This window comes from Phyllosticta citribraziliensis, assembly GCF_038025025.1.
Source record: "Phyllosticta citribraziliensis strain CPC 17464 chromosome Unknown J3D65scaffold_9, whole genome shotgun sequence".
NCBI lineage: Eukaryota > Fungi > Ascomycota > Dothideomycetes > Botryosphaeriales > Phyllostictaceae > Phyllosticta > Phyllosticta citribraziliensis.
Genome location: NW_027117346.1, coordinates 132,296 through 158,195, shown reverse-complemented (window position 1 = coordinate 158,195; position 25,900 = coordinate 132,296). Strand labels below are relative to the sequence as shown.

General features: G+C 57.2%; 6 protein-coding genes across 6 annotated transcripts; 2 read left to right on the top strand and 4 right to left on the bottom strand.

Moving 5' to 3' along the window:
- Window positions 1–285: 285 nt before the first annotated feature.
- Window positions 286–2,269, bottom strand: J3D65DRAFT_604850 (DNA polymerase-like protein iota; the record flags this gene model as incomplete). The annotated part of the gene is made up of 3 exons (XM_066798304.1): window positions 286–1,971; window positions 2,072–2,088; window positions 2,155–2,269. 3 exons carry the CDS (start codon window positions 2,267–2,269, stop codon window positions 286–288), a joined length of 1,818 nt encoding a protein of 605 aa, XP_066652833.1.
- Window positions 2,270–3,189: 920 nt separating this feature from the next.
- J3D65DRAFT_646951 (uncharacterized protein) lies at window positions 3,190–4,197 on the top strand (the record flags this gene model as incomplete). The annotated part of the gene is made up of 2 exons (XM_066802307.1): window positions 3,190–4,055; window positions 4,095–4,197. The coding sequence occupies 2 exons, from the start codon at window positions 3,190–3,192 to the stop codon at window positions 4,195–4,197; spliced, it is 969 nt and encodes a 322-aa protein (XP_066652832.1).
- A 6,627-nt stretch (window positions 4,198–10,824) lies between these two features.
- J3D65DRAFT_456859 (uncharacterized protein) lies at window positions 10,825–11,514 on the top strand. The gene has a single exon (XM_066796393.1). It carries the CDS (start codon window positions 10,916–10,918, stop codon window positions 11,426–11,428), a length of 513 nt encoding a protein of 170 aa, XP_066652831.1. The 5' UTR covers window positions 10,825–10,915; the 3' UTR covers window positions 11,429–11,514.
- Window positions 11,515–13,225: 1,711 nt separating this feature from the next.
- Window positions 13,226–14,867, bottom strand: J3D65DRAFT_456701 (RmlC-like cupin domain-containing protein). Its single transcript, XM_066796391.1, has one exon. It carries the CDS (start codon window positions 14,561–14,563, stop codon window positions 13,388–13,390), a length of 1,176 nt encoding a protein of 391 aa, XP_066652830.1. The 5' UTR covers window positions 14,564–14,867; the 3' UTR covers window positions 13,226–13,387.
- A 914-nt stretch (window positions 14,868–15,781) lies between these two features.
- Window positions 15,782–17,830, bottom strand: J3D65DRAFT_456705 (SAM dependent methyltransferase). Its single transcript, XM_066796392.1, has 10 exons — window positions 17,526–17,830; window positions 17,298–17,428; window positions 17,118–17,159; window positions 17,000–17,066; window positions 16,928–16,943; window positions 16,839–16,863; window positions 16,571–16,780; window positions 16,195–16,493; window positions 16,089–16,126; window positions 15,782–16,040 (listed from the first exon to the last, which is right to left on the bottom strand). Exons 1-10 carry the CDS (start codon window positions 17,631–17,633, stop codon window positions 15,954–15,956), a joined length of 1,023 nt encoding a protein of 340 aa, XP_066652829.1. The 5' UTR covers window positions 17,634–17,830; the 3' UTR covers window positions 15,782–15,953.
- Window positions 17,831–18,266: 436 nt separating this feature from the next.
- On the bottom strand, window positions 18,267–25,889 carry J3D65DRAFT_631341 (nuclear protein 96-domain-containing protein). Its single transcript, XM_066800909.1, has 5 exons — window positions 25,313–25,889; window positions 25,074–25,163; window positions 20,950–24,758; window positions 20,551–20,781; window positions 18,267–20,506 (listed from the first exon to the last, which is right to left on the bottom strand). The coding sequence occupies exons 1-5, from the start codon at window positions 25,443–25,445 to the stop codon at window positions 18,557–18,559; spliced, it is 6,213 nt and encodes a 2,070-aa protein (XP_066652828.1). The 5' UTR covers window positions 25,446–25,889; the 3' UTR covers window positions 18,267–18,556.
- Between the last annotated feature and the right edge of the window lie 11 nt (window positions 25,890–25,900).

Here is a 25,900-nt window from a genome sequence, read left to right as displayed (position 1 = left end):
GTTCGGCCTGGATGAGCAGAGGCGAAATGCGGTCAAGATTGCGCAACTCTCTAGGGCGAGATTTGCGCTGCTATCTGGAAGGCAAAGACAAATTGTGGAGGGTGTGGTGTTGGTGGTGCCACGGGAACAAAAGGCGACCACACGTGGCAAAAGCAACTGCAACAGCGGCGGGGACATTCGGACAGTAACATTGTAGGGCGCAAAGGGTTTGGAACAGAAACATCGCTATAGCAGAGCATGGAGGGAATAGACAAAAAGGTCTTACATTTTTACTGCTTTTGGCCATCACGGCGCATGAAACCTCGCATGCCCGGCCAGAGCCCATGCGGGCATTGTCGCGCCACAAACATCGCACTCGCACAGCCCCAGATCATCCGCGTCTCCATTGCCACCGGATCCGTCGTTGAAGTCATCCAATTCGCCGCCATCGACATCACTACGACTATCCTTGGAGGCGATGGGCACGAGCAAGTCTTCAGACCCGGTGCGAGCGTCTGGTGAGATGAAATCTGTCAAGAAAGAATCATGCGACTGCAGCGGCCTGGGAGGCAAAGGTGCGGCTGGTTCTTCCATAGGGCTGGAGGCACCGTCAGCGACATGTCCAAGCTTTTCTCTGCTGTCTTGGTCTGCGGCAACCGCACCGGCACCTGAATCGGCATCCATTTTTGGGACGTCGTCGGCAGGCAGCAGCTTTCTGGTGGGCTCTGAGGGGATGCTTGGTGCTGCTTGTTTTCGGAACATGCTGGTAATATCTCTGCCCGAGGACGACTTTGCATTGCTGCCAGCTTCGGCCATGTTAGTCACAGCCACATTGACGAGGCTGAGATTCCAGCCCGTCTTCTCCGGATGTAGCCGCCTAAAGAGCGGCAAGAGGGCGTCATTCACGAGGCGCTCTGCAAGGCTTTCGATTGGCGTGGAGAGGCTGAAGAGGAAGTTTGGGACTGGCGCCGAGCGCGAGATTCGGGCAAAGGTGCGGGTCCGAGTGCCATCCGCATTGAGCGGCGGCCTCGGACGTGTGGACAGACGCAGCGTCGCAGGATGGGCAATCCAACGACGCTTTTCTAGACCAGCTGGTCTCTCAGCTTGAGCCTGTTTGAAAGAGTCTGGACCAGGCGTTGCGCCGTCTTGGTCGTACTCATCCTCCTCTTCCAGCAGGTCGGCATGCATCCGTTTCAGTAAGCTTATCGCCAACATTCTAAGCTCCTTGACGACTTGGTCAAAAGAGTCGAGTCGGAGGTAGCTGTCCTCGATGCTGATTTGCTTGGGAGTGTCTCTGGCTGCGCGGACCTCGGTATGGTCAGCTCCATGGAGCAGCCCCCAAACTTTGACGCCGATGCCGTGTGGGCTCCCTGGACCGCCCAGGAGTTTTTCCAAGGTCTCCACATTGAGGTCCGGATGCTTTCTGATGTCGCCTACCTTGACCGTTTCTCGCGTGCCACCGTAGACTAAGCCGTCATCGAACGCTGCGGGCCGATGCAGGACAAACTCACGAAGCTTCTGAGCCGACTTGAACCCAATACCGGGAATCTTTCCGATATCGTGGGAGTCGACAAAGGCGATGACGTTGCTATGCACACCGAAATACGGTGGCAAAAGTGTCGTCTGACCATTGGGCTTGTTGAGATTGCCGACGAGCTTGGAGAGGAGCTTGTTTGTCGAAATGCCTGCGGTGGCGGTGAAGTTCTTGTGATGTTCAAGCTCATTGCGCAAAAACCGCGCCAGGTGTGACGCAAGTAGGAGGCGGAGGGTTAGAGAGTCTTGAGTTTGTGTGATGTCACTTGGGCTCGGCGACTCCGTTGCCGTTGACAGGCCTGTGAGGCTGGGGAACGTGGTGCCGGCAAATCCTGTCGCATCAAAGGCAAAACCGTGGGTGGGATCGTCCCGCGACAGGTGAAAAAAGGATTGGGCCAGGCCGTGGGGGTTGAGCAGGGCGATGTTGTAGTCAATCTGGTCCGTCACGTCGAGCCAGAGCTGGAAGGTGGCAGATGGCCGTCAGTCAGGAACAGAGCAGGGGATATTCATAGAAAATAAGCGACGCGGCGGGCAAGGTTCTGGCCGGGACTTGACTCACCTCGTCGAATCCCAAACCTGTGGCGAGCGATAGACGTCCAAGTCAAGACGTGTCAAGTATCGGGAGGGGCTCTGGTGACTTACGCTCGACTCTGCCGTTCCACGAAAAGGCTCGCACGAGTCGGTACAGTTGCTTGGAGGCATCGCGGAAACGCGTCAAGTCCTCGCCGAGGACTATGACCTGATGAAACACGACCATCAGCAACGACGAGGCAAAGCAAGACGCGGGGCAGGCAGGTCACCAAGTCGGGACAGATGCGCTTTGCTTCTTTGACGAGTTGCAGCTTATGCAAGCCCTGCGAGCGTCAGCCGGGGGGGCCCTGAGGTGAGGGACGGCTTTGTCGCCATATCTCACTCGTCTCCGAGCCTCGTAGTTGCACCTTTTTGCAGTAGTCAGCCAAAGACGAGCGTGGAGAGCAGCAGGCTGACGCCTCACGACGCACGTGACGATGATCTGCTTTTCTATTTCGGGCGTTGGGTTAGCCGGGGCCTTGTTTGGGGGTCGAGAGACGGAGAGACTTGCGCTGGACGGCCATGGGGAGGAACTTGAGCTGCGGGTCGTCGGCCTCGACGACGGAGCAGTAGAAGGCGTCATAGTCCTGGGGCAATGTTAGGAGCAATGTTAGGGACGTGAGGTGGCCAGGGAGAGGAGCACGGGGCAAGCGGTGCCGAGTGCCAGTGAGATGTGATCGGGGGCGGTTGGTTGGATGGGGGGACGTACCAGGTGGATGAGCAGCGGCCAGGCTCGATGCGCAGGGGCAGGGGCGTCGATGGGCATGGGCATGGGCATGGGCATGGGTGGTGGTAGGGTAGGGTCAAGGACAAGAGGCCGCGAGAGACATGTTGGTGTTGAGTGGCACGAGCGTTGCTGGCACCGATAGGCGGCCGATGGCTGGAAGGGGACAGCCTATTTTTACTTCGGCGTAGCTGCAACGGGCCTGGGCCGGGGCTAGGCGCCGCGTCACGTCCGGGTCGCAGCTAAAATCATCCACAAGCACAAACACCACCATCCCCGCCCTCACCTGACGACCCGCTCCGTTATAATCCTCGCCCGCCCTCCGCCTGCCAGCCCATTTCCGCCCTCCACCACCGACCAAATCCCATGACCAGATCCTCAACATGACCACCTCTCTGGCCTTATTACCTCCGTCCTCCGCCGCCCAGTCCAAGCAACGCCCAAAGCTGTCCCTCAACACCGCCCAGGCCCAGTTCCGCACCTTTGGCAAGGGCTCTTCTCTGCGCCTCGACACTCTCTCTGCCGTCTCGCCCACCATCCGCAACACCTTTAGCAACGGCTATGAGCCTCGTCCTGCCTCGGCCTCGGAACCCCAATCATCGTCATCATCCAAGCCCTGGTCCGCAGACACGCCCACCTCTGCCTCGACCTACAACTCGACCATCTCGACCTCTTCCGCCTCCTCTCTCGGCCTGGACAGCGCCCGGATTCCCTACTCTCTGCCGCACAACGTCAAATCCATCCTCGCCAACAGCCCCCTGCCTCCCGTCGTGAGGCATCGCACCATGAAGCCCATGTTTCCGCCGCCAAAGCGCGTCAGCTTCCGCGCACCATTGACCGAGGAAATCAAGACGACAAAGTACACCGTCGCCCACTCGGACCTTGAATCCTCTTCTTCGACCATTTCATCCCTCGCGCTAGACTGCCACCCCTCCAAGTCTGCCGAGACCAAAGAGCCCGAGCCCGAGCCCGAGTCGGAAGCTCCTCAAATCATGACTCTGCCCTCGCGCACCGTTTCCGAACCAGCACCCGACCCAGAAGAGCCGCAAGAGGCGTTGAAACCTAGAAAGTCTCCCTCACTCGCCATGAGCCTCAGTCTCCCCGGCCGCAACTGCAAGCGCGAGTCTCCCTCGGACTCTGAATCTGACGGCGACGAGTGTCCCCAGACGCCCGTGGCCGGCCGCCGCAAGAGGAGGCGCGAGTGGGTCTGGACGCTGGGGCCCATCAACGGCCAAAAGCCACCCGCAGAGTACGTCTCTGAAGATCTTTTCGACGACGACCCCCACAGCCTCAACGACAAGTCTTTCCAAACAAGACCCAACGACATTGACGTCGACGACAGTCTTGCGAGTCCTGCAGGTACCGACGACAGCTCTACGGAGTCACGATGACATGTCCGGCGACCCACCTTGCAACTAAAGACACGAATCGCACCATCATCATCATCATCATCATCATCACCATCACCATTTTAGCGAAGCATAGCCTAACCGGGGCGGAACCGGCGTTTACGGATTTCTTTTTCTTCTCAGTTCCGATCTGTGGTTTTCTTGGGCGAAAGTCAACTGGACATGGGAATGCGGGAATTAAGGGTCGCCGACCACAGCAGTACAAAGTCACGACCTACGCTATCATCATCATTGTCATGCATCTAAACTGGAGTTTTTTCTTTTTGTTTTTCTTTTTTTCCCTCTCTCGTCTCTTGTATCTCCCTTTCTACAGCTTAGAGAGAGATTCGCTTCACAAGATACCACGGCTCCCTCTGCGCCCTTCGTCCCATTGACGGGAGCACGGCAAGGGAGCCAGACTTTTTGCGTCGTTACATTGGCACATTTTCACAAGCAACGGCGGGCATGGCGGCGAAACAAAGATCGAATGAACGATTTAGGGAACCAAACTTTTAGCACTTCACGAGGGCAGGATTGTTGATTTGGATAACCACGGCGCAGGACTTTTGCCGCGTCGCTGCGGCGCTGTATAGACTGCTCGCCGTCTTTCACATAGAATGAAGCTCTTCACCGTTCTTGAAGACATGTCCTCAACATTTTTCCTTGCTTGCCTCCGCTAGATGTGATGCGAGTGGGTGGCAGCAACAACAACAACGCAGCATCAACACGACAACAAACACGACAAGCTTCGTCAAGCACTGCGGCTAGCGACTAGCACCCGCGCCGCACTAGTGGTGGTGGTGTGGTCTATTTTCCGACCGCCCAGCTGTCGTTATGCGCTCGGCCGAACCGAACTATCTCACTGACGGGCTGACTGACTGACTGACTGACCTACGCAGCTACTACGTATATACCTACATGCCTACACACGTATCGATGTCACACACCGCACCCACCACACTCTGACAGTAGTCGCAGCATGGCACACACACACATCGTCGCCATCGTCGCCATGTCATCGCACCCGCCCGCTCAATCAATCTTCGTTGAGCTGTCCTGTCTGCCCATCTCACGCCAGCCGCCAGCCGCCCGCCGCCCGCCCCGCCGGCAAACCAACGCAATCAACGCAATCAACGAAGCTAGATAGATGAACCCAACCGCCCAACAGACGGCGGCTCGCTTCGCTTCGCATCGTGGATTTGTCTGTCTGTCCGTCTGTCTACGTATCTGTCGACCTTCCCATCCCCGCCGCTGGCTGTCTGTAGCGCTGGCGCTAGCGCTAGCTCCCGTCCCGCGCCCACGCGCGCGTGTCTGCGTGCATGGCATGCGTGCGTGCGTACGTCATCGGCTGCCCATGGACTTTGTTGCTCACTCGCTCGCTCGCTGAGGCTGCTGAGGTCAGGTCGGGTCACTCGTGTCGACCTGCCTGCCTGACCTGCCCTGCCCCGCCTGTAAGCTTCTTTGCTCTACGGTAGCTCTGCCCCTCCTACCCCTCCCTCCCTCGTTTGCGATCTCTTGTTGCTGCGGGAGGGGCTGGCCTTATCGGCTACAAGGGAGGGAGGGGCACAGGACGTGTCAGATGTCAAGGTCGATGGTAATGGACATGTGCGAGCTAGGTACGTAGGGTGGGAGGGGGGATGGTTACCTCCTACAACCTCCTCTCCCTCCTACCACGCATCTCTCTCTTTCTCTCCCTCTAAGAACCAAACAAAAGGTTCCAGAAACAGCAAAAGCAAGCAGGCTAGGTAAGTAGGTAGCGTACCGTCCGTCCGTCCGTCTGTCGGCGGAGGATCACCAACGCAGGGATGCCATCCACGCCGTTCCTGCCCACCCACGTTTCGCAGCCAGGCGTGTGCCGTGCCCCTCCTCCCCTCATTCACGCGCTCATCGGCAAGACACTCGGCGTCATCGGCCCAGCCAGCATCGGAGACAAAAGCAAGCCGCGCCAGATACATGCATAGTCGACGGATGGAAGAAAAAGCAATGGGAGCAAGGTAAAGCAAGCAAGTATGTGAGTGAGAAAGATGTCAGATGCCCCTCCCCCGGACTCCAGTCCGTATGTATGTATGTGTGTGTGTACGAGGCTGGCGCGTCATCGTCATCAGTGTCATCACGACGCGGCGCGGCGCGGCGGCTGGTCAGCTTGGGTCTCAGTCAGTTCGGCAGCTCTCACTCGCAGAGAGAGAGAGGGATGCATAAGAGCGGAGAGGTCAATCGTCGCGTGCGCGTCAGGTCAGCGCAGCGGGGTAGAATCCGACGGCCACCCACCCACGTTTGATTATTCCGCCCTCCTGCACAACGACGTCACTGCCCGGCCGTCCACGCCAGAGGAACGGAAGCTCTGCTCTCTGCTGCGGTTCTATTTACAAACACCAACCACAACGACGACAACCGATCTGGCACGTTAGATGCTCCCATCGACACCGGTGTGCAGCCCGCAAACAGAGGGGAGGAAGCAACGGCATCGTGAATATCTCTTGGCGGGTCGTCCATTTCGACTCGGACGTGGCAGTAGGTCTTCGTTTTGGATCGGGTTTGGGAGAAGTCTTGATTGCTTCTCCACAATCCTCACCAGCAACGTCTCTCCATAACCAACCGTAGTTACGATGGATGGTGTGTTGACGGATCGCGCGAATGGAGCACACTTCCCCGCGTCTCGAAGGGCTGGGGAACTCGCTTGAGTGTCTCGTTTTCGCTCGGGGGTTACTGGCCGGTTCCAACTGCTCCGTCGGGGCCGAAGGGCAGTAAATCGCGTCAAGACGGGGATTTCTGGTTGAATTCATCCGTTGTCCTATTCTTCTGTTGGTAGGTACGGCTTGCCGAAAGAGGTGCTACAGTGAGGTGTTGTCGTGAGGGGATGAGAAGGACTGGAGGGGTCAGCCGGCGGGGCACAGATGACGTCACTGCTCACTGCCACAAGCCAGCCAAAGCTTCCCGACTTGCTCCATGTCCCTTGGTGTTCGTGACATGGGGAGAGCGTGGATGCCCAGCCAATCCAGCGTGGCACGGCGGCCGACAAGTCAGTTGAGCGCATGAACGGTGAGCCTGACTTGAGAGGCGTTCGGGCGTCGCGCGCCATGGTCGTCATGACGAGAAAAAAAAGAGGCTCTCCAAGACGAGGGACGAGGGAAAAATTTTTGTCGCCCATGGCCTGCTCAGCCACCGCATTGTTGGAGCTCCCGTCGTTGCAATCAGCGAGGGAGCGCACAGATCATGTCGCATCGACTGCATGCCGTGGTCGTCTCCACACGGCCTCTCCAGGCCGTTTCAGGAAGCCCACAACGCACAGGCGCGCCAAAACTGCCCAATGCGGTTAACAGCCGGCGGGGCGGGGCTCGAGAAGAAATCGAGAAATGGTGGCTCCACGTGATGGCAGGCATGGTTCAGGAGGGCTTGCTCACGATGTGTAGTAGTGTGAGGTGGTGGGCGGCAGAATGACCAAAGGCTGTCTCTGATGCTCGGTCGGTCGCCGCAACGGAAGTCGTGTCGGGGGCGCTGCGGCGTTGAAGATTCTGACAGCCTTCTGGGAGGCCTGAGGACAATCGACGGATCGGAGCGGGTGAAACAGGCATCTTTTGATCATCATGTAGGTCTGGCGTCACGATAGGACACAGTGGACAGATTTACCCGACAGCTCTGTTGGAAGACGATGGTGACAGTTTTGGTTTCAAGAGCGCGTGCGATTTGTTGCCGATGAGAGTCTCTTTTTCCCCCCCACCAGCAACTTTAGACGAGCGACAAGCGCTGCGAAACTCATCAACCGTCTATCTGTGCGACGACAAGCTCTGCTTTCAGAGCATGCTGCTTATCCTTGTGCCACCGCTGCAGACATGGCATTCCCGGGAATTGCTTCGTCTGCACCTCAGCGTTTCGACGCTGTACGCGACGCGACGCGACGCACCCACATGTTGCGCGCATGCTGCTGCACTCACTGCACATGCGACTCTGGCCCAATCCGGACGCTCCACCAACAGTCAAACACGGACTGGCGCAAAGAATGAACCAAAAGCTAAATGCCAATACCCACCAGCTCAGCGCCCACGAGGCGTCTCACGTCAACTTCCATGGCAAGCGCGACCCAATCCTCCACCCAGTCGTGGTCGCCGGGAGCTTGGTCGGAAAGCTGGGGAAGCTTAAGTTGGCGCCGCCGTGCGGCATTCCTTATGGATAGTTGATCATTTCAGCAGCTGTGTAATCCTCCGTCGTATGTGCAGCCAGCCGTCCAATCAGCGCGGCCCCTCTTCGAAACGCCGCCGTATATGCTGCTCTGGCTTGACGCCCAAAGCCACCGTGGACAAAAGGATAAAAGCCATCCATGACATTGGGACGCCTCTTCCCACGCCCCGAGGGCCTGTGAGTCGGAAAATAGAGGCCATGGCAGCGCCAACGGGACACGAGGAGGCAAGTTGAGCGCCCATCCCATCCCGTCAGCGCAGCGCAGGGCAGGGCCAGGCCAGCCGATGCAGCCAGACCACTAGGCGCGCGGCCCCTTGGTTGGACGCTCCACTCCACTCCACTCCACTCTTGCGCAATCAACAACACCATGAAGACCAACTGATCCGTCCGCGGGCCCTGTCGCGCGCGTGCATCGCCCGCCTTATCAGCCGTCTTCTTCTTCGGCTGCTGCACATCCATCGCACCGGTTCGTATCCTCCATCAAACTGCAAGCACCAGTTGGCAGTTGCTGCCGTCCCGATATTAAGCCCTGCACGCGAGCTAGCGCGCCCATCCCTCCCCGCGCCATTCCTGTTCCTGTCCGCTCCGTCGTGGCCTGGCCTGGGCCTGTCTTTGCGTCGTCGGGTCCCTTGTCGCCCATCATCATCATCATCATCATCACTCATCCAAATCCCGTTTCCAATTTTGGATGCCTGTCTGCCTCGTCGCCGATGAAACGCTTCAACGGCCTGACTCGCCTGCACCTCTGTCTGCACAACGTGGTCTCGACGAACCGACACCTTAGGCCTCGAGAGTTTAATCGACATTCGACACGTCTGCCTGAGGACTTGCTGTCGTCTCGTCGTCGTCGTCGTCGTCTATCTGGCCTGAAGGCCTTTCGGCACTATTGCCGTGCCCTTCCTTTCGCCTTGTCCAAAAAAAGAACATTCAATCTGCTTCTCCTGGACTGCCGTGCCAATACATCGACGATGAAGAAAAAAAAAAAAAAAAGCCACGACCGACTCCTTTCCACATCGACGGCAACATTGCCGAGCTGCGCCCAATCAGCACGCCGCAGTGGTCCAGCTATACCCATGCATGTCCACTCGAATAGGCACTGCACGAGCGCTGGCTGCATCGTTGCCGCAGAGCTTGTCCATGCTCCCGTCTTCATCCATCAGTGTCGTTGCCGTCGTCGTCGTCGTCATCGTCATTATCGCCGAATTGAAGCAAATCAAACAAACACGAGATCGAATGTCCCACCCCCCTCCCGTCACTCCATGATCCCAAGCAAACGCGACAACCATCCACCCGGGCAACCCTAGCAGGAGTAGGTACGGTAGGTGTCCGTCCCAACGCCAGCATCCCGGCGGCACTCGACCCACGGCCACGGACCACGATCCGCGCAGCAGGTGCCTGGTATGTAGCAGCGAGGACCTCAGTTCAGTCCTCGAGACGCGAGCGGCAGGGCACCCGACTGGCAATCTTCGTCCTTCCCATCAACGTCTCCACCTCCTTTCTCTCTCCCTCTCTCCCCTGCGCGGGATCCAGGCACGATCAGACCAACAAGACCAACAACTGCCGTTGTCAGCATGAGGTAGGTGCCTGTGTGGCAAGATGGACGCCCCGTCGTGCCCCGTTCATGCTCTGCGCACGCAATAATGCGGCTCATGGGCCACCCACCACACCAAACTGCCGCCACCCACGTGCAGCAAGAGCCGACTGTCGTTCTCGAGTAGACGGGACGGAGTCGTTGGCGAACGGACAGACGCCTCGCGCGCTCTGCTGCGCGTGCGCGTGTAGTATGTAGTATTGAGCCGCCCACAGTCCACAACCACGTCCGCAGTAGCAACGGAGCCAACGTGCAGTACACGCATCACGAACGAGGCACGGCACAGCGCTCACCACCCAGCCGCTCGCCTCGCCTGTTGGCCTCGTAGCTAGCTAGTTCGCTTCATCCAATCCCTTTTCGTCTACTACACAGCAACCATCTCGTACGCAACACGCAAAGTCTGCTTGTCAGCCTAGACATATGAATCGTTACCCAACTGCAACGCATGCGGATGGGCCGTGAGAATGAGAATCAGAAGAAAGGGGCAAGTCCCTGCCGCCTGCTGCTGCCGGACGCAGTGCGTTTGCTCGTCGAGGTCGAATGCATGGACAGACTCTCTCCAGTGCCCTCGCGCGACATGGCGATGCTGGGCGCAGTCACAACGCCTCATCCCACACCAGCCTCGCACCTGCCACAACGCGGAACGTCTCGGCTCAGCCAGAAGCACGGTAAGCGGCTCCTGCTGCGAAGCGAAGTTAGGGTTTGCGGCGACGAATCCCATCCACGCTCCTCCTGGCTTGAAGAAGAAAGGCTGCGCGCTGTGATGGGTTGATTGCTGTAGCAGGCAGGCAGGCAGGCAGGCAGGCAGGCAGGCAGGCAGGCAGCAGGTGTGTGTCAGAAGGAAGGACGAGCAGCAGGATCCAGGAACGGAATGGAACGAGAGGCAAAGCGTCACAAGCCAATTCAGCCAGCGCCCCATGCCACCACTTCGGCGTGCACTGTCTTGTGAAGGCGATGTCGTCCGACCATGTGTCCAAGCGGGGGCCCCGTCTGGTTGTGAGTTGGCGCCCGTCTGACCTGAGCGGGGGCCCGTCTGGTCAGAGTACTTCTACCCGGCTTCCTGCCTCCCTGGCTTTCTTCTTCTACATGGAAGTTGGGGTTGGCGGCGGCGACAGCAGCAGCGGCAGGATCTGCTACGAGCATTTACTGCTGTCTGCTGTCTGCTGGGGGTGTTTCCCTCGCCTTTGGACATGGACTGTGGGCGTTGCGGTTGTGGCGGCGGCGGCGGTTTGTCGTGCGAATGTTGTGGTGTTGTGGGCGCGTTGGGAGCATTCGTGTCGTCGGACAGCCCTCGCCATCATGATCCCGCAATGCCTTCCATCATTGCGAAACCGCGTCGTCAACGTGCTTGCCCTTCCAACAACGCCGAGTCCGGTGGATAACAACACAAGCAAGGCGAAATTCGCTGAGCTGTCTCTGCGACGACTGACCGCGCTCCGAAAAACAGAAAAACTGATGCGCGTGTAAACGGACCCGGCAGTGGCAACTGCAAAAAGGCGTTCCACGCCAGCCTTGTCGCTTCGGCAGTGAGTGAAACGGGGGGAGGAAGTGAGCTGAGTTGAGCTTTTGTACCTGAGCAGCGGATCTAGGCGCGAAGTCGGAACGTCCATCGTGTTCACATGCGGGCCAGGCATACGCATGTGGTCAAAAGAATCGCCCCGGGCGTGTCTTGTGCTCTGCCCGCAAAGAGAGTCTCCTGTGCCTATAAAAGACAGTGCCCAGGGTATTGATCTTCTCTTTCACCACCACAGCTCCGCTCCAGACGCCCAAACCCGTGCATCACGAAGCAAGAAATCAGACAATTCTGGCTATTCGCGCGGCTCATAAGATAGCCAAACAGCACACTCATCGAGAGATACAGCAAAAAACGATGGTCGGGCCGGGCCAATGGCGCATCTAGAAAGGTAGCGGGGAGCACTCATGAGATTACTACTGCGAAAGTGCCCTGCGGCTTCAAAGATATATGCCTATACGTCATTGGCTTGATCCTCGCGGTTCTCTTTTGCTTTGCCTTTCGTTTCCGCCTTTCCTTTTCTCGTTACTTTCCTGCCGGCTCGGTCGGTCAGAGATTGTATCAATGTGCGAACACTCTGGAAAATAACGTTTTCGGAGTTTCTCGTGGGACTATAGTGGCATTCTGAACGTTGAAACTCCTTTGTTTCAACTTTAGAACTTCAGCTCGTCGGATTCCTGTAGTATTTTGCTTCCGGAAACGGGAGACACCCAGTCCGGTCTGGTTTCCGGCCTGTCTCCTCGTAGAAAGTGTCACTTCTCCGTTGTTGTGGACTTGTGAAAAGGGTTGAAAAATTCAAAATGTTGCGCTATTTCATAGCTCAGCAGCAGTATCATCGGCCAAAACTCCTGTGGCAGACATGTGTGCTCATGGATTTCCCTTAGGAACAGATAACCGAAGCCATCGCGCAGCCTCCTGAATTTCCCCCTCTGTCTATAAACGAGGCCAAAGTCTTCGCAGAACTTCCCTCCTGCAACTGCACACCGCCGCTCTCGCAGAAAATGTGGGTTTCTGGCCTGTTCGCCTAATGTGTGTTTTGGTTGGATGCCATTCGACTTTTGTGTTGCAGGTTTCCTATCCAAGTCCAGTGGCCCGTCTCGCACCACTCTGCGCCAGCATCATCACTCACTGAAGAGCCGCTCCATAGCGCTTTAAAGCAGTACTGAAAAGGACACACAACAGGCAGAGTTAGAAAAGCGACCGAAAGGAAAAAGAAAGTACGACAGTGCAGGGTTCTTGAACAAGTATCGATTCTCTGAATGTCATGATCACCACTGATTGCTAGAGGATTGGGATCCGCTTATATACGAAGAACTCTAGCTCGCAGGCTACCGCGTGCATGAGGCTGTTCCAAATCACGCGCTGTGACTCCTGCCATGCGGGCTATCACACGCGGGGAGCCTCGAGGCGCATGCTCTATCACGCGCGCACATGAGGAGGCTCCCAGCGCGTGATATTGCCCGTGTGTGTCCTAGAATGCGCCTGATGCCCGCGGAAGCGGTGGCCTGCCATGTATAAATGGCGGCGCCCGCGTCTCCTAGACGGAACATCGAGCAGTCATGCAATGCAGGAAGCCACTGCTCAGTCATTGAGCGTATCGTCTACTTGGAGTGGTGAGCTCTTCTGTGTCTACTGTTTTCGCGGGCGTTTGTTTTGGGAGGGTGAGCAAGGCACGGCAGCAGCTTGGACCTCATTTCGCTTGATCATGTGATGATGAAGCGGCCGTCGAGGACATGAAGATGGGGCAGCACATTGCAGAACGCTGTTTCAAAGCTTTGAGTGTGGGAGATGTTGGATACATAGCAGTTGCCAGTCAATATCCCGTGGTTGGCATTCCAGCGATGGAAGCGTCTATTCTATCATCAAACAAATGTACAAGAAGAATACCCCTGAATATCCCCACCCCTACCACTTCAAGCAATGGGGTAGGTAATCCAATCCCAGCTCTCGCCCTCCTGCACAAACTGCTCCTCAACACCGCCCGTGCCACCGCTGACATACAGAACCTTGGTGAACGGCCTCGTCGCCCACCAGCTCCACTTGGTGTCCTTGGGCACGAAGACGACGTCGCCCTGGATGGCGCGCGCCTGGCCCGCAAAGCCGTCAATCTCGACCACGACCTCGCCCTCCTCGATCTGCAGCGCCGTGTGGACGGGGAAGCTGCTCTTGGACAGCGACGCCGCCGACGCGTTGGCGCTGCGCGGCGACAGCGTGATCGTGCCCATGGTAAAGTTGCCGGCGCTCTGCGTCTCGGTGACGAGCGGCGCCACGACGGCGTATTGGCCGGAGCCTGCGTCGCCGCGCCAGAGGTACTTGGGACCGTAGCCCTTGGCGACAAAGGCGGGCGTTGAGGTGTCCTTGGCCAGCGCGTTCGCGGCCGTGTGCCACGTGCCGGCATCGCCGGCGGTGCCGTTGACCAGGTCGCGGCGCGGAACAAAGTCCAGCTGGGCATAGACGTCGAAAGACTCGAGCGCCGAGATGAGCGAGGCGGACGAGCCGGCGCCCGAGGACGACGACGAGTTGGACGCGGCGGGGACGTATTCAGAGCCCGTCGACGACGTGTAGGCGCTGTCGCCGATGGCGATGAAGAGCTCCTCGAATCCGCCCGGCGAGATGATGCCCGTCAGTTGCGTGTCCGGGTCTGTGACTTGGAACGAGTGGATCGTGCCTTGTGGCACCGCGCCGTAGTCGCCCTGCGTGAGGACGCGCGCCTGCTGCGTGGCGTTGGCCGTACTGTTGGATTGCGCCCACAGCTGGAAGCGGCCCTTGGTGCAGTAGAAGTTTTCGTAGTGCTCCTTGTGGATGTGCGGGAGGACGCCGAGGGCGGTCGACGAGGGCGCGTTCGTTTGCATCAGGGTAAAGGCGCCGGCCGATGCGTTGCCCGTCACGCTGAAGCGGTAGATTTGCTGGCCGACGGCAACGGCGCGGCCGGCCATTTTTGGAAGAATGTATGGCTTCGGCTCATTTGGCGCGGTAGAGACGAAGAGGTCATTGACGTCGGCCGCGCCAGTAAATGCGGCCGACTTCGGCGCAGCGGACGCGAGAGGAAGGACAGAGGCAAAAGCCCCAGCGAGGAGGTTGGCCTTCATGGTGGTTGAATGTGTGGATCGGTGAAGGAGAGTCGAAGAAGAGGTTGAGACCAGAATATCAGCTCCTTGCTCTTGTTGATAGTCTGCTCTGTAGCTCTTGATGACTTCCCTGGGTCAAAACACCATCGTCACCACTCGCGGCTGTACCTGGCTATTATATACGACCATAGCGACTAATCTTTTACGACCCACACCGAACATCGCATCAATAGCCCCTTGCCTTGGCCAACTAACAGCCCAGGCCTTCCATCTCGAACATACCAAGAGTGTACCTCAGGCCGACGACGACGACACGGCCCCGTGTCGATCATACACGGTGCAACTCGGATTTTCCGAGTGTCGACGTCGAAAAAGACGCCGTTGTGACCATTTCGAAAGCCCCTGGCGAGTTCCAACTCTTCAAAGATGTGCGTGATGCGTGCGACTCTGCGGTGGCAGGCGCTTGGCGAGATAAATGCAGCAGTATGTCCAGCAGCAAAAGCGTGTGACCGACATGCACACGTAGGAAAAGCCGGTCCTACAATGCAAAGTGCTGGCTCGGCGTATTGGAGCCCGAATAAGGCCCTGGCGCGCCTCCTACCACACTGCGTTAGGAGCTTGGTACTCTATCTAACCGACTGTTTTGCCGCCGGTTGATACCGCCGGTAGACATGAAATAGGGAGGTCGCGTCGTGGAAGCTGCACGTGCTGTTGTGCCACGAGTTGACGATGAGAGGCGATGCGCTCGGTTTGCTGTCCATTCTCGGCTCCCCTGCAAACCTCGAAAGGCTTGTTGAGCAGCCATCTTCGGGCTATTCCAGAATCTAGGATCAAGTTCTGTCGGTCTCTCAAACTGTGCAGATTATGGCCGAGAATCCATTGAGGCAGGGTCGATTCGGGAAGCCTCTGACGACGTGCCGCAGGACGCGTGCTTCTGTTGTGGAGCCGCAATCGTTCGGTTTCCCGTTGAGGATCTGTCGCCGACCAGGCAAAGCGTTTTCGGCGTGCCAGACGGAGCCCGAGCTCCGAGTTCCGAGTCACGTGTGAACTTGTCCTGATGCGTGACATGCTCCTTTTTGTTGATGTTCTGGTGTATTGCAAGATACGAGCCCGTTGATGAAATGAAAGAATGTTGTACGTAGGGTGGGAGGACGGGCGGGAATCGGAACATGAAAGAAAATCTAAACCACGTCGGATCTATCCGCCGCTTGAACAACAAAGAAGCTAAATTCTAGCTGTGTCGATATCACTCTATGCCGAATCAATATCCAGAAGCGGCAATGCAAAGTCTAGTGCCGTCTATTCCAGGATTAAGCCTCTGGTTTCTTCCCATACACAACCGACCTACTCTGTTGTCAGCGAGACAAACATCTCATCCAGAGGTCAAGGTTCGGCAAATTAAGCTATACACTTACATCTCATAATATGCATGCGTCTTCTTGTCCTTCAGCGCGGCCTTGAATTTCGCAAGGAGGACTTGCACTTCTTCAGGTTTCCACTGAACACAATGTCAGCAAAGCGCGTGCATCGAGAAAACAATACTCACTCCCAGAACATTCGTCAGCAAAAACATGGCCCAGCCCTCTGCACGCACCAAACGTCAGCAAATTCGACATCAAGCGGAACCTCCAGGTCCACACGGAAACACCTACCGCACCCATAAAAGCAATACAGCAAGTTCCATTTGCCCAGTTCCTTGTGCTTGGGATCCGAGCTCCAGGGTCCGACGGGGACCTTGTACCGCACCTCTCTGACCTCCTGGAAGCCGGCGTCCGTGATCCAGCGCCTCATGTTGTCAGTGACGCGCATGGTTTTACCGAACTTCTCTGCCGTGCCGATGAAGAGGTCGGACCACTCGAGCAGGGCCGAGTTGGGCGGGAAGCTGTCGTCGTCGGATTTGAATTGGATCGATGTCTCCAGCTGGTGGATCCAGCCGCCAGGTCTGATGTGCCTGTGCGAATGCACGTCAGCTTGCATTTGGGAAGCGGAAGCGTTCAGGGGCGTGTGCATATTTCGACCTCGACGTACTCGTATACTTCGCGGTAGAATGCTGGCCAGTCGGATACTGAGCCGTAAAGGCATCGGATGTGCACCAAGTCGAAATGGTCGGGCGGGTACATCCATTGCTGCGTACAGTCGTCCACTTCGAACTTGACATTGGGCGGAGTGTACGCCGGTTGAATTGGCGACAAGTCTGTGCCGATCACTTCAGCAGATGGGTACTCATCGGCAAAGTCACTGTGTAAGGATCAGAAATGACCATGGAATTGAGACAATGGGGAGAGGGGCGCAGTACATGGACCAGATTCCTGTTCCGCAGCCTGCAGAAGACGAACGATGTGAGTGTGTCGCTCACATCTACGATGCGTTCTCGGATCAACATACCCACATCCAAGACCCTCTTTGAAATGTCAGCCAGTTTTCAACATAGTAGACACGATTGGGGTAGGGACTCACCTGAGGGTCTGTCCGCAAAGGCGCCAAATGCAGCCGGTCGTCGAGAAGAATTCTCATCATGTGGTGACTTCAAAATCAGTATCCTGGATCCAAGCAAGCAATGAAAATCACAGCTTACCCAATGTCCAATTGGTCATTCTGAGCATCGTCGTTCGGGCCCCTTGACATGTCAGCACACCAATCGAACGCCTCTACTTTTCCAACCTCTAGCAAAAGAGCTCCACGCAGACTGTACTGAAAGATGCCCCTTTTCCACCTCACAACCCACACATGTACGCAAACAAGCAATCCAACTCACCAGTAAGCGCCCTCCTGATACTTATGATATCTCCTCCCATTCTCAAAGCGATGCTTCCAAATAGTCGAAGCAACAGACGTCGTATCGCTCATAGCATCTTCACCGCCATACGCCGAATCGACATCGTCCTCCTGCCAAAGCGGTCTACCGCGTCAGCCTCGTGTCACGGCCGTGTGTGTTGGACGTCGGAAGCGAGGCGCGCTCCAGCCGAGTTGCTTTTTTGCTCACCACGGGGATATGGATTTCGGCGGCTGTCGCCGCGCCTGGATACAATTGCTGGTTGCCTGCGGGAGGATGGGAGGGCTGGCCGCCCGTTGTGCTGGCGTCTTGACACATTGTGGAGTTGTCAGCGTCTCACGTGACGCAAAGGACGCCGGTCGGCTGGCTGAGAAGACCTCAGACGCTGCAGATAGACGGATTTGCAAGCTCAATAGCCGCGGAGCTTGTGTCTGAAGCTTTGGTAGTCGTTGGAGATGACGGCCTCGTACTAGACAATCGTGCAAGACGGGCGAGTTTTTGGTCCAAAGAAAAAAGCGGAGTAGCGGCCCTGCGGCGCAGCCGTTCAGCCCAAATGACCCAAAGCTGATTGCGTAGCTCCACAGCGAGCAGAAGGAAACAAAAGAGCCCGATAAGAGGTCGTGACCATGGGCTGGGGGCTTTGGTGGCTGATGACAAGGCCTTGGGAGCTGAGGTTCGCAGAGGCGTCGGTGCGGGGTGGTACGGACACATGTTATCGTAACAGGCTAATGTCAATCAATAGCAGCAGAGCCAAACTCGAGAGAGGGTAGGATCGATAAATTGAACACAGGATGGCTCCGAGCGAGATGTTCCAATAGACCTGCTGTGAAAAAAGAAGACTGTTGTAGTCAAGTTGATCGGGCGGGACCCTGCAGGGGTTTGCTTGGGCGGTGGGCCAAGAGCCAGCAACAGCTTCATCAAAATTTTCCCAGCAATGGCACTTCTCAGATCTGGATAAACTTCAATTCAGGTCATGGTTTTTGAATGACTATCTCCTGATGCACGCTCATACGCTTGCCGCAGTGACTACTTTTCATTAATAAACAAAACAAAAAGAATCCTCATCGCCTCTCGCCTATTTTGCAATCCAACAACTTTCCGGCAACCAGAAAAGACGTTTTCCGACCCTCACACTGCCCACCATCTTGCCATGCGAATTTTCACCAAGCCATTCCGTCCCTCTTCTATCCTTTCTTCCTTTCGATAACCTACACTCTTACTCCCCCAACCACAGCGCGGTATTAGCCCAGACCCTCGGCGCGGCCGACCCTGAGACCAACCTCTTCCGTCACTCCCATGCCCCTCAACTCCTTCAGTTGTGCCTGCAAAGCCGCAGCCGCTCCCATACTCTTGCCCTTGGCACCAGCAGCAGAGCGCGGCCCTCCAAAGCTCTTGAGCAGACACCCCGCAATCTCCTTGAGCGCGGCACGCTCAATCAGCTCCTTGTTGCCGAGTTCGGGTGCCAGGCTGGCGAGCGCAGTAGCCAGGCGCGGCACGGTCTTTGCCCGTTCACGCTCCAGGAAAGCTGTTGCGCCTGGTCCTGCGGATGGTATTGCGCCATTGCTGGCAGCGATGTTGCTATCCTCCAGGAGCTCGAGATAGTCCGCGTACACCAGACCACCACGCTTCCAGTCGGCTGCCGGGATAGAGCCGTGTCCAGGGTGCTCAACGAACATCGTGAGAAGAGTGCGCAAAGCGTCGAGTTCGTCGGCTGTGTTGGCAATGACAGCAGCGGGCGCAACTGTCGAGGTCAGGACGGCGTGGGCCGCGACCAGAGAGCCAGCGCGCAAAAGGTACCGAACTTCAAGGTAGGGGTCATGAAGAACGGCGCGAGCATGCTGGGCGAGGGCCGTGAAGATCCACGGCGTCGGAATTTTGAGCGAGTCGGTGAGGAACTCAAAGACGGATGGTCCACGAGAGGCAACCGCCGTAGAATCGACTGAGTTTGTCTCGTCTGCGCCATTGATGCTTGCAGCGTTGAAGGACAAAAGGGATTTGAGGGCTTCAGCGCGGACTGTGTCATCCGTAAGGTGGATGAGCACCCAAGCGGCGTGCGTCCAGTGCTCTGCGGTGAGCAGGGGAAGTGAAAAGGTCTGGTCCAGGTGATCCGAAAGCTCAGTGATTTCGAGCTTGTTGAAGACTTCGTCGCCAGATGCCTTCCAGTTAGGGTTGGCGACCTCGCGGGGCAGAATGTTCTTTGCGCGGAGAAGAGTGAGCAGTTGCCAGCTCAAACGTGCGTTGAGGGGGTTGCCCGTGGCGTTTTCAGGCATGAAAATGCCCGTGACGCTGGCTGGTGTTCTGCTGCTGTGTGCCCTGTATAGCTTAAGAAGGCCCCATAGCAAGTCTTCTCGCTCCTGAGGCTTGGGGTCTTGCCAGCCCATGTCCACACCTTCGCGGACAAACCATGGCACAGGGCGCACCTGTTCATCTCCATGGCTCAACTCATCCTGGAATCGCCGGACGGTCTGATAGATCGAGCTCTCGGTCGTGAGCATTTCTCTGGCGTACCAAAGACGAAGGCCAAAGGCCTGACGCCAATCCAAGCCGAACTGCTGCGAGATCTTGATTTCGACAGCTCTGTCAATCTCGGGACCATCGGCCCCGTCAACAACAGCGCATTCGCCAGACAAGAGCGTGTAGATGGCGCGGATAGGCGCGGAAATTTCAGACCAGACCCCTTGTGCGCGCCACTGTTCGATTTGAGCGCCCATTGCTGCGCGAGACGACCTTGGGCGTCCAATCTGTGCAACAAGAGTAGCAAGACGGAAGTTCCTGCCCTCAAGCAAGGCCTCGCAAGCTTCAGAGACGCAGTTGGCGGAGAGGTAAGCAATGGCCTTTTCTTCCGGTGACTTGGCCTGTCGCGCTTGGCGTTCAGCTTCAGGCAGAACAATGGACTTCCAGAAATCGGCAAGCACTTCGGTGCGAATCTGCTCCTCGCTTTCGCGAACATCGGGGGGGTTGACGCAAGCAGGGATATCGAACTTGGCCTTGGAAATGTCGTCGAAGAGGATGCTAGCAATTTTCCACACTTGCTGCTCGTATTTGCCCGCCGAAGTGCTCGTGTCCACCAAAGAGGCAAGGGGAAGGAATTCCATCTCCAGCGTTTTTGCGCGAGGTGGATCGTCAAAACCTCCTCCTATGATCTCGGTATTGTTGGGAAGAGCCTGTGCTTCCATTGTGGGGGACCAAATCTGAAACAATGAGTCCTGGTCCGTTTTCGAGTGGGAGTACTTACATCGTCAGGGGTAGCAAACTTGGCGAAGCGCACGTCTTTCTGCTGCCCGACAAGAGAGATGCCAAAGTTGTTGAAGAAGTTGCCCTCCATCCGCGGAGCGGAGCCAGGCACGGTGTACGTAAAGCCGCCGTCGAGGGTCCAGCTGGGCTTGAAGCTGTCGTGGAACGCTTTTTCTCGTTCATCCATTTCGGCAAGGTCATCACCGGTTTTGGGTGTCTTCTGGTACGGCCACTGTGGAACATCCGAGATTTTAGCAAACTGTTCAATCTGTCCTAAGCTAACTACAAGAGCGGGCGCAACGTCTGGCCCTTGTCCAATCCAAGCTCGTAGCCAACTGGAGACCGTGAAGCGCCAGACGCCGCGCAGAACCCAAAAAAGCAAAATGAAGGGAATTCAAACCTCAAGACCATTTCTCTTCTGTCCCGGCCCAATGCTTCCCGTCTTGCGGGCAGTGCTTGCTCCGAACAAGGAGCTCATCAAATCGATATGGTTGGCGATATTCTGCGAAGGAGCTGCCGTCTTGTTCGCCTTGGGGGTGGCTTCGTCCTTGTCGAAAGCCTTCAACACATTGCTCTGGTTGTCGCGCAGAGCCTGTCGGTCCTGCTTCTTCGGGCTGATGGTACGCTGGAGCTGCGCGGCCCAATCATCCTCAAAGTCAAAGTGCTGCTTCGCCGGAGTTCCGAGGCTGTTGCGAAATGGTTGGCTTTGCTTCAGGATGGACTTGGGCATGCCCGTGGCGTCGAAGATGCTGTTCTTGGTGGGAGTCGGCTCCGTGGTGCGATCCGGAACGGGGAATGAGCCCACCATGTTCTGCTCAGGTTCCGAATCAGATCCGCTACGGTAAGAGGCAGCATCCATGTCACTGCCCTCCTCGTAGGGACCCACGGAGCGCTCATCTAAAAAAGACTGAGTGCTGTTGATGGTATCGTCCTGTCCATAGGCCATGTGGTCATCCTCGTAGTACGCAGCCTCCGTGTCAAAACTCCCAGGAACGTTCCTGGTCGAAGTCTTGCCTCTCTTGAATTCAAACGTGTCGTCAGGGCTTGACTCGGCCGGGCTGATGAGCGCGTTGTCAACACCCGACAGACGGTGAAGCGAGCTCAGCGGGGGAAGCGGCGAGTTGCGAGCACCGGGAGTTGGAGAAGCCATCGCAGGAGCTTGGTCGAGAGGCATAGAGTCAATGTCGTCGTCCTCGTCGTAGTCAAGACCGTAAGTCGTAAAGTGGTACACGCGGAACTTCCATGTACCGGTATGGGGGTTGTAGTCAACAAATTCAGTATCGTCCACGGTCTGGAGACGCTTAAGGTGCTTGGCAAAGCGCTCGCTCCTCGTCTCGTCCTTTGATGCGCGAGGCCACGAGTTCTCAAGCGTGATGAGGGATGTGACGTTGAGACCCTTGCCTACAGGAGGCGTGGTCGTCTTGGACGGATAAACGGTGGCGTTGCGGGGCTTCAGGCAAATGACGGTAGAAAAGAGGCGGTCAAAATCGACACCAGAAAGGTCGACAGGCTGCTCAAACTTAATCTCGCCAACAGCGACACGTCCCACTCTGAAGTTGGGGACGGACTTGAGCTCTTGCTTGCTCAACTTCTTCAGCTGCTCAAGAGGAGGCTCGGTCCAATAGTCGCCAGCGACGAGCTCAGTCCGCTTGTGGAGCGGTTCGCTGGGAGCCTCACGAGTTGCAGAGCTGGGCGAGCCGTTCTTGGTGGCGAGAGCAACCTCGTTACCCTTTACCTGCTCCATCTCGGGCCTGTCGCCGTTGGTGAAGACGTTCTTAGGCGTGTCAGCATTCTTGGACGACCTCAGGAAGCCCTGTTCCTCAGCGCTGGGGGTGGCAGACTCGCGCTCAGCAGGGACGAGTGCGCCATTGGCGCCGTCTATGTGTCCGTTAGACAGGGTGGTCGAAGCATCAAAGCTGACGCGCTTCTTCTGCGAAGCCGGGCTGCTGTTCGTGTCGTCTCCGAAGAGGGAGGGGCGCACATTAAGACTGCGATTGATGTTCAGCTTCTTCATGCTGCCCGTCGTGGCATAGCTAGGTCGCTTCGCCGGGTTGAAGGCACCGGGCGAAAGGATGCTGTCGTCGGTGTTGATAGGGCCGCGGAGGGTGCTGGAGGAGAAGCTCTTTGCCAAAGACTTGGAGAAACTACCACCGCCCACCAAGCTGCCACCAAGTCTGGGACTACCGCTGTTCAAGGCGGTGCCTGGCGTTCCATAAGTCGAGAATCCAAGCCCGCTCATGGGTCTTTGCGGAGTAATGAGGCGCGAAGAAGCCGCGGGGTTGATACGGTGCTGAGGAAGAATTGCGCTCTTCTTGTTCTTCTGACTGCTGGACAGAGGAGTTGCCAAGGGACCAACGCTTTGCGATGGGGAGGTCAAGCTTGCAAACAGGTTGTCGTGGCCGTAGGGGTTGTCTTTGAGGGATGCGGTCAAGCTCGGGGCCTGGTTTGTGCTCTGCTGAGCAGCTGAGTTACCGAAAAGACTGCCGCCGAGGGTGGACTGTTGCGGCTGGTTCTGTTGATTGTTTCCTCCAAAGAGACTACCACCAAGACCGCCAGAAGCATTGTTGTTGTTGTTTTGGCCAAAGCTGCTTCCACCAAATAGACCTCCTCCTGCCGAACCAGTGCTGCCCCCAAACATTGGCTTGTTCTGCTGCTGCTGCTGGTTATTGGCAGCGCCTCCAAAAAGACCTCCACCCTGGTTCTGCGCATTGTTCTGGCTTTGACCTAAGCCACCGAACAAGTTGGATCCGGTGTTGGTGTTTGGAGCGGAACCTGACCCAAACAGACCGCCCGTCGTGCCAGCAGGCTTGTTGCCGAAGAGACCGCCAGCTTGGTTTTGCTGGGCGTTGTTGTTCGCGCCGAAAAGACCACCACCAGCGGGCTGGTTTTGCTGCTGCTGCTGGTTGGCACCAAAGAGGCCACCGCCAGTACCAGTCGAGCTGCCTCCAAAGAGGGGCTTGTTCTGCTGCTGCTGCTGCTGCTGGTTGTTGTTCGCGCCAAAAGCACCGCCAAACAATCCACCACCCGGTGCCTGGTTCTGAGGCTGAGCCTGATTGTTCTGACCGAATCCTCCAAAAGGACTAGACGTGTTTTGCGGGGGCTGGTTGTTGGCAGCGCCAAAGGGCGAAGGCGTGTTGTTAGTGTTGTTCGCGCCGCCAAAGAGGTTGCTGCCCGTCGAAGGGTTGTTCTGCTGTCCAAAGCCTCCGCTGGTCGAGCCACCAAAAGCTGAGCCTGTGCCTGTCGAGCCGAATCCACCACCGAACGCGGGCTTGTTTTGAGTTTGGTTGTTTGCGCCGAACAGTCCACCTCCCGCAGGCGGGTTGGCCCCTCCGAAAGCTGAGCCTGTGTTGCTACCAAAGCCAGTCGAAGGAGTGGACCCGGCGGTTCCGAACATCCCACCAGAGGCAGGCTGAGACGAAGTGGTGCTTCCAAAAAGGCCTCCTGCTGGTGCAGCAGGCTTTGCGCCAAAGAGACCGCCGCCAGCAGTGTTGCCACCAAAGCCACCAGAAGTGTTGTTAGGTGTGCTTCCAAAGCCAGAGGTAGTGTTGGTGTTGCCTGATCCGAAAAGACCACCGGCAGTCGAGGAGTTGTTGTTGGTGCTTGCGCCGAATGCAGAGGTTGCCGAATTGTTTGATGATCCGAATCCACCAAAGCCAGTGTTGGCACCAAAGGCACCCGCTTGTCCGTTGGCATTGCCATAGCGCCGGCCCTGGGCGTAGTCCTGCATTCTAAGCTCCTCTAGAGAATGGCCCGCGTATGCTGGTTGAAATGTGACGGTTTGGTAGTGAGCATTCTGGTTGGCAGCGTTGTCCTTCTCGGTGTACGGCTGGAAAGGAGTATTCGCGGTGCCGCTGTTGCTGGTGGGCGTGTTGCCCAAGGCCGTACTCGCCGCTCCGGCTCCGAATGCTGGAGTACTCGTAGTCGTGCCGCTGCCGCCCCCGAACAGACCGCCTGCGGGCGCTGGCGATGAGCCGAAGCCGGTGGCCGGCTTGTTCTGCTGCCCGAAGAGACCGCCTCCAGTGTTTCCACCGCCGAAGGCACTCGTGGTGTTTGAGTTGCCTCCGAATCCACCAAAGCCTGTTCCGCTAGCTGGCGCAGCAGTCGCGGTACTGCCAAAGAGGCTTCCACCAGTTGTCGGAGCGTTGGTGGTGCCAAAACCACTAGGCTTAGCGGCCGAGCCAAAGCCGCCTGAGGTGTTTCCTCCAAAACCTATATCCATTGCAGTCAGCGATTGATCGTCATGTGTAGCAAGTCCCGCGTCGTGCGGAGGGCCTGGAAAAGTGATTTGGCTGCCTGGACCAAAGCCCCAATCGATGGGGTCGAAATCCATTCTGAGCGGCTGTGTAGCTCGACGGTGTTTGAGAGAATGGGGAATTGCGCGCGGCCTTTTCGACGAGGCCATTGTGTCGCCTGGAGAGGCGGGGCGCGGGCTCCGCGACCAAACCTCACCACAATGCCGGCCAAGGTGACTGCGAGGGTGGACGGAACGCAGTAGACGCCGCTAGGCGATGCCATGGGACTCACCTCCGCTGCCGAAGCCACTGCCGGTGTTGTTTGCGGCTCCAAAGAGACCACCACCAGTTGAGGGTTGGTTGTTGGAGCCAAAGCTGAAGCCTGGATGGTGACAGAAACCAAAGTCAACCTCGGGTTGTTCTGGGTGTCGCGCGGCAATTCGAAAGGCAAAGCGGGAGCTCCAGGGTCGATTCGCAGAGGCGTCGGCCGAGGACAAGGACGAGATGAAAACAAATGCGCAAGTTACTCACCTCCTCCAGTGTTTGTGTTGGGCGTGTTGCCTGATCCAAATCCTCCAAATCCACCACCAAAGCCTGAGCCCGAGGTGTTGTTAGTGGAGCCGAAGCCACCACCAGAACCGAAGCCCGTCGATCCGAAAGACATGGCGTGCTGCTTGTGTCGCCGCGGTCGCGAGAGCTGGGGTAGATGAAGCGAGAAAACGCGCGAGAGACGACGTCCGAATGGCGTTGAGGTGTGAAAAGTGCGGCGAGCGTCGCGACGACGCGCTAAGAAAAGGGAAGAGGGACTGCTGCGCGCGGGGAGAAGGCTGGAAAGCGCGGCAGCAGCCGAGACAAGGAATAGTCAAGGGTCGATTCGTCGCACGCAGAGGGACGAGATCGAGGGCGAGAGTGGGGATGGAGAGCTGGGCGGTAGGGAGGACGATGGAGTTGTAGCTGGAGGTTGGCCTCTGGCCGCGGAGGATTTCGCGCTCCGGAGGTTGGAGACGATGGCCCGTGCACGACAGCAACTGCACTCCACACGTGATTCACACAGCAATTGCACCTCGTTGTGAAGGGACGAGGAGAAGAGATGGGTATTGGCTTGTCCTATATGCCCTA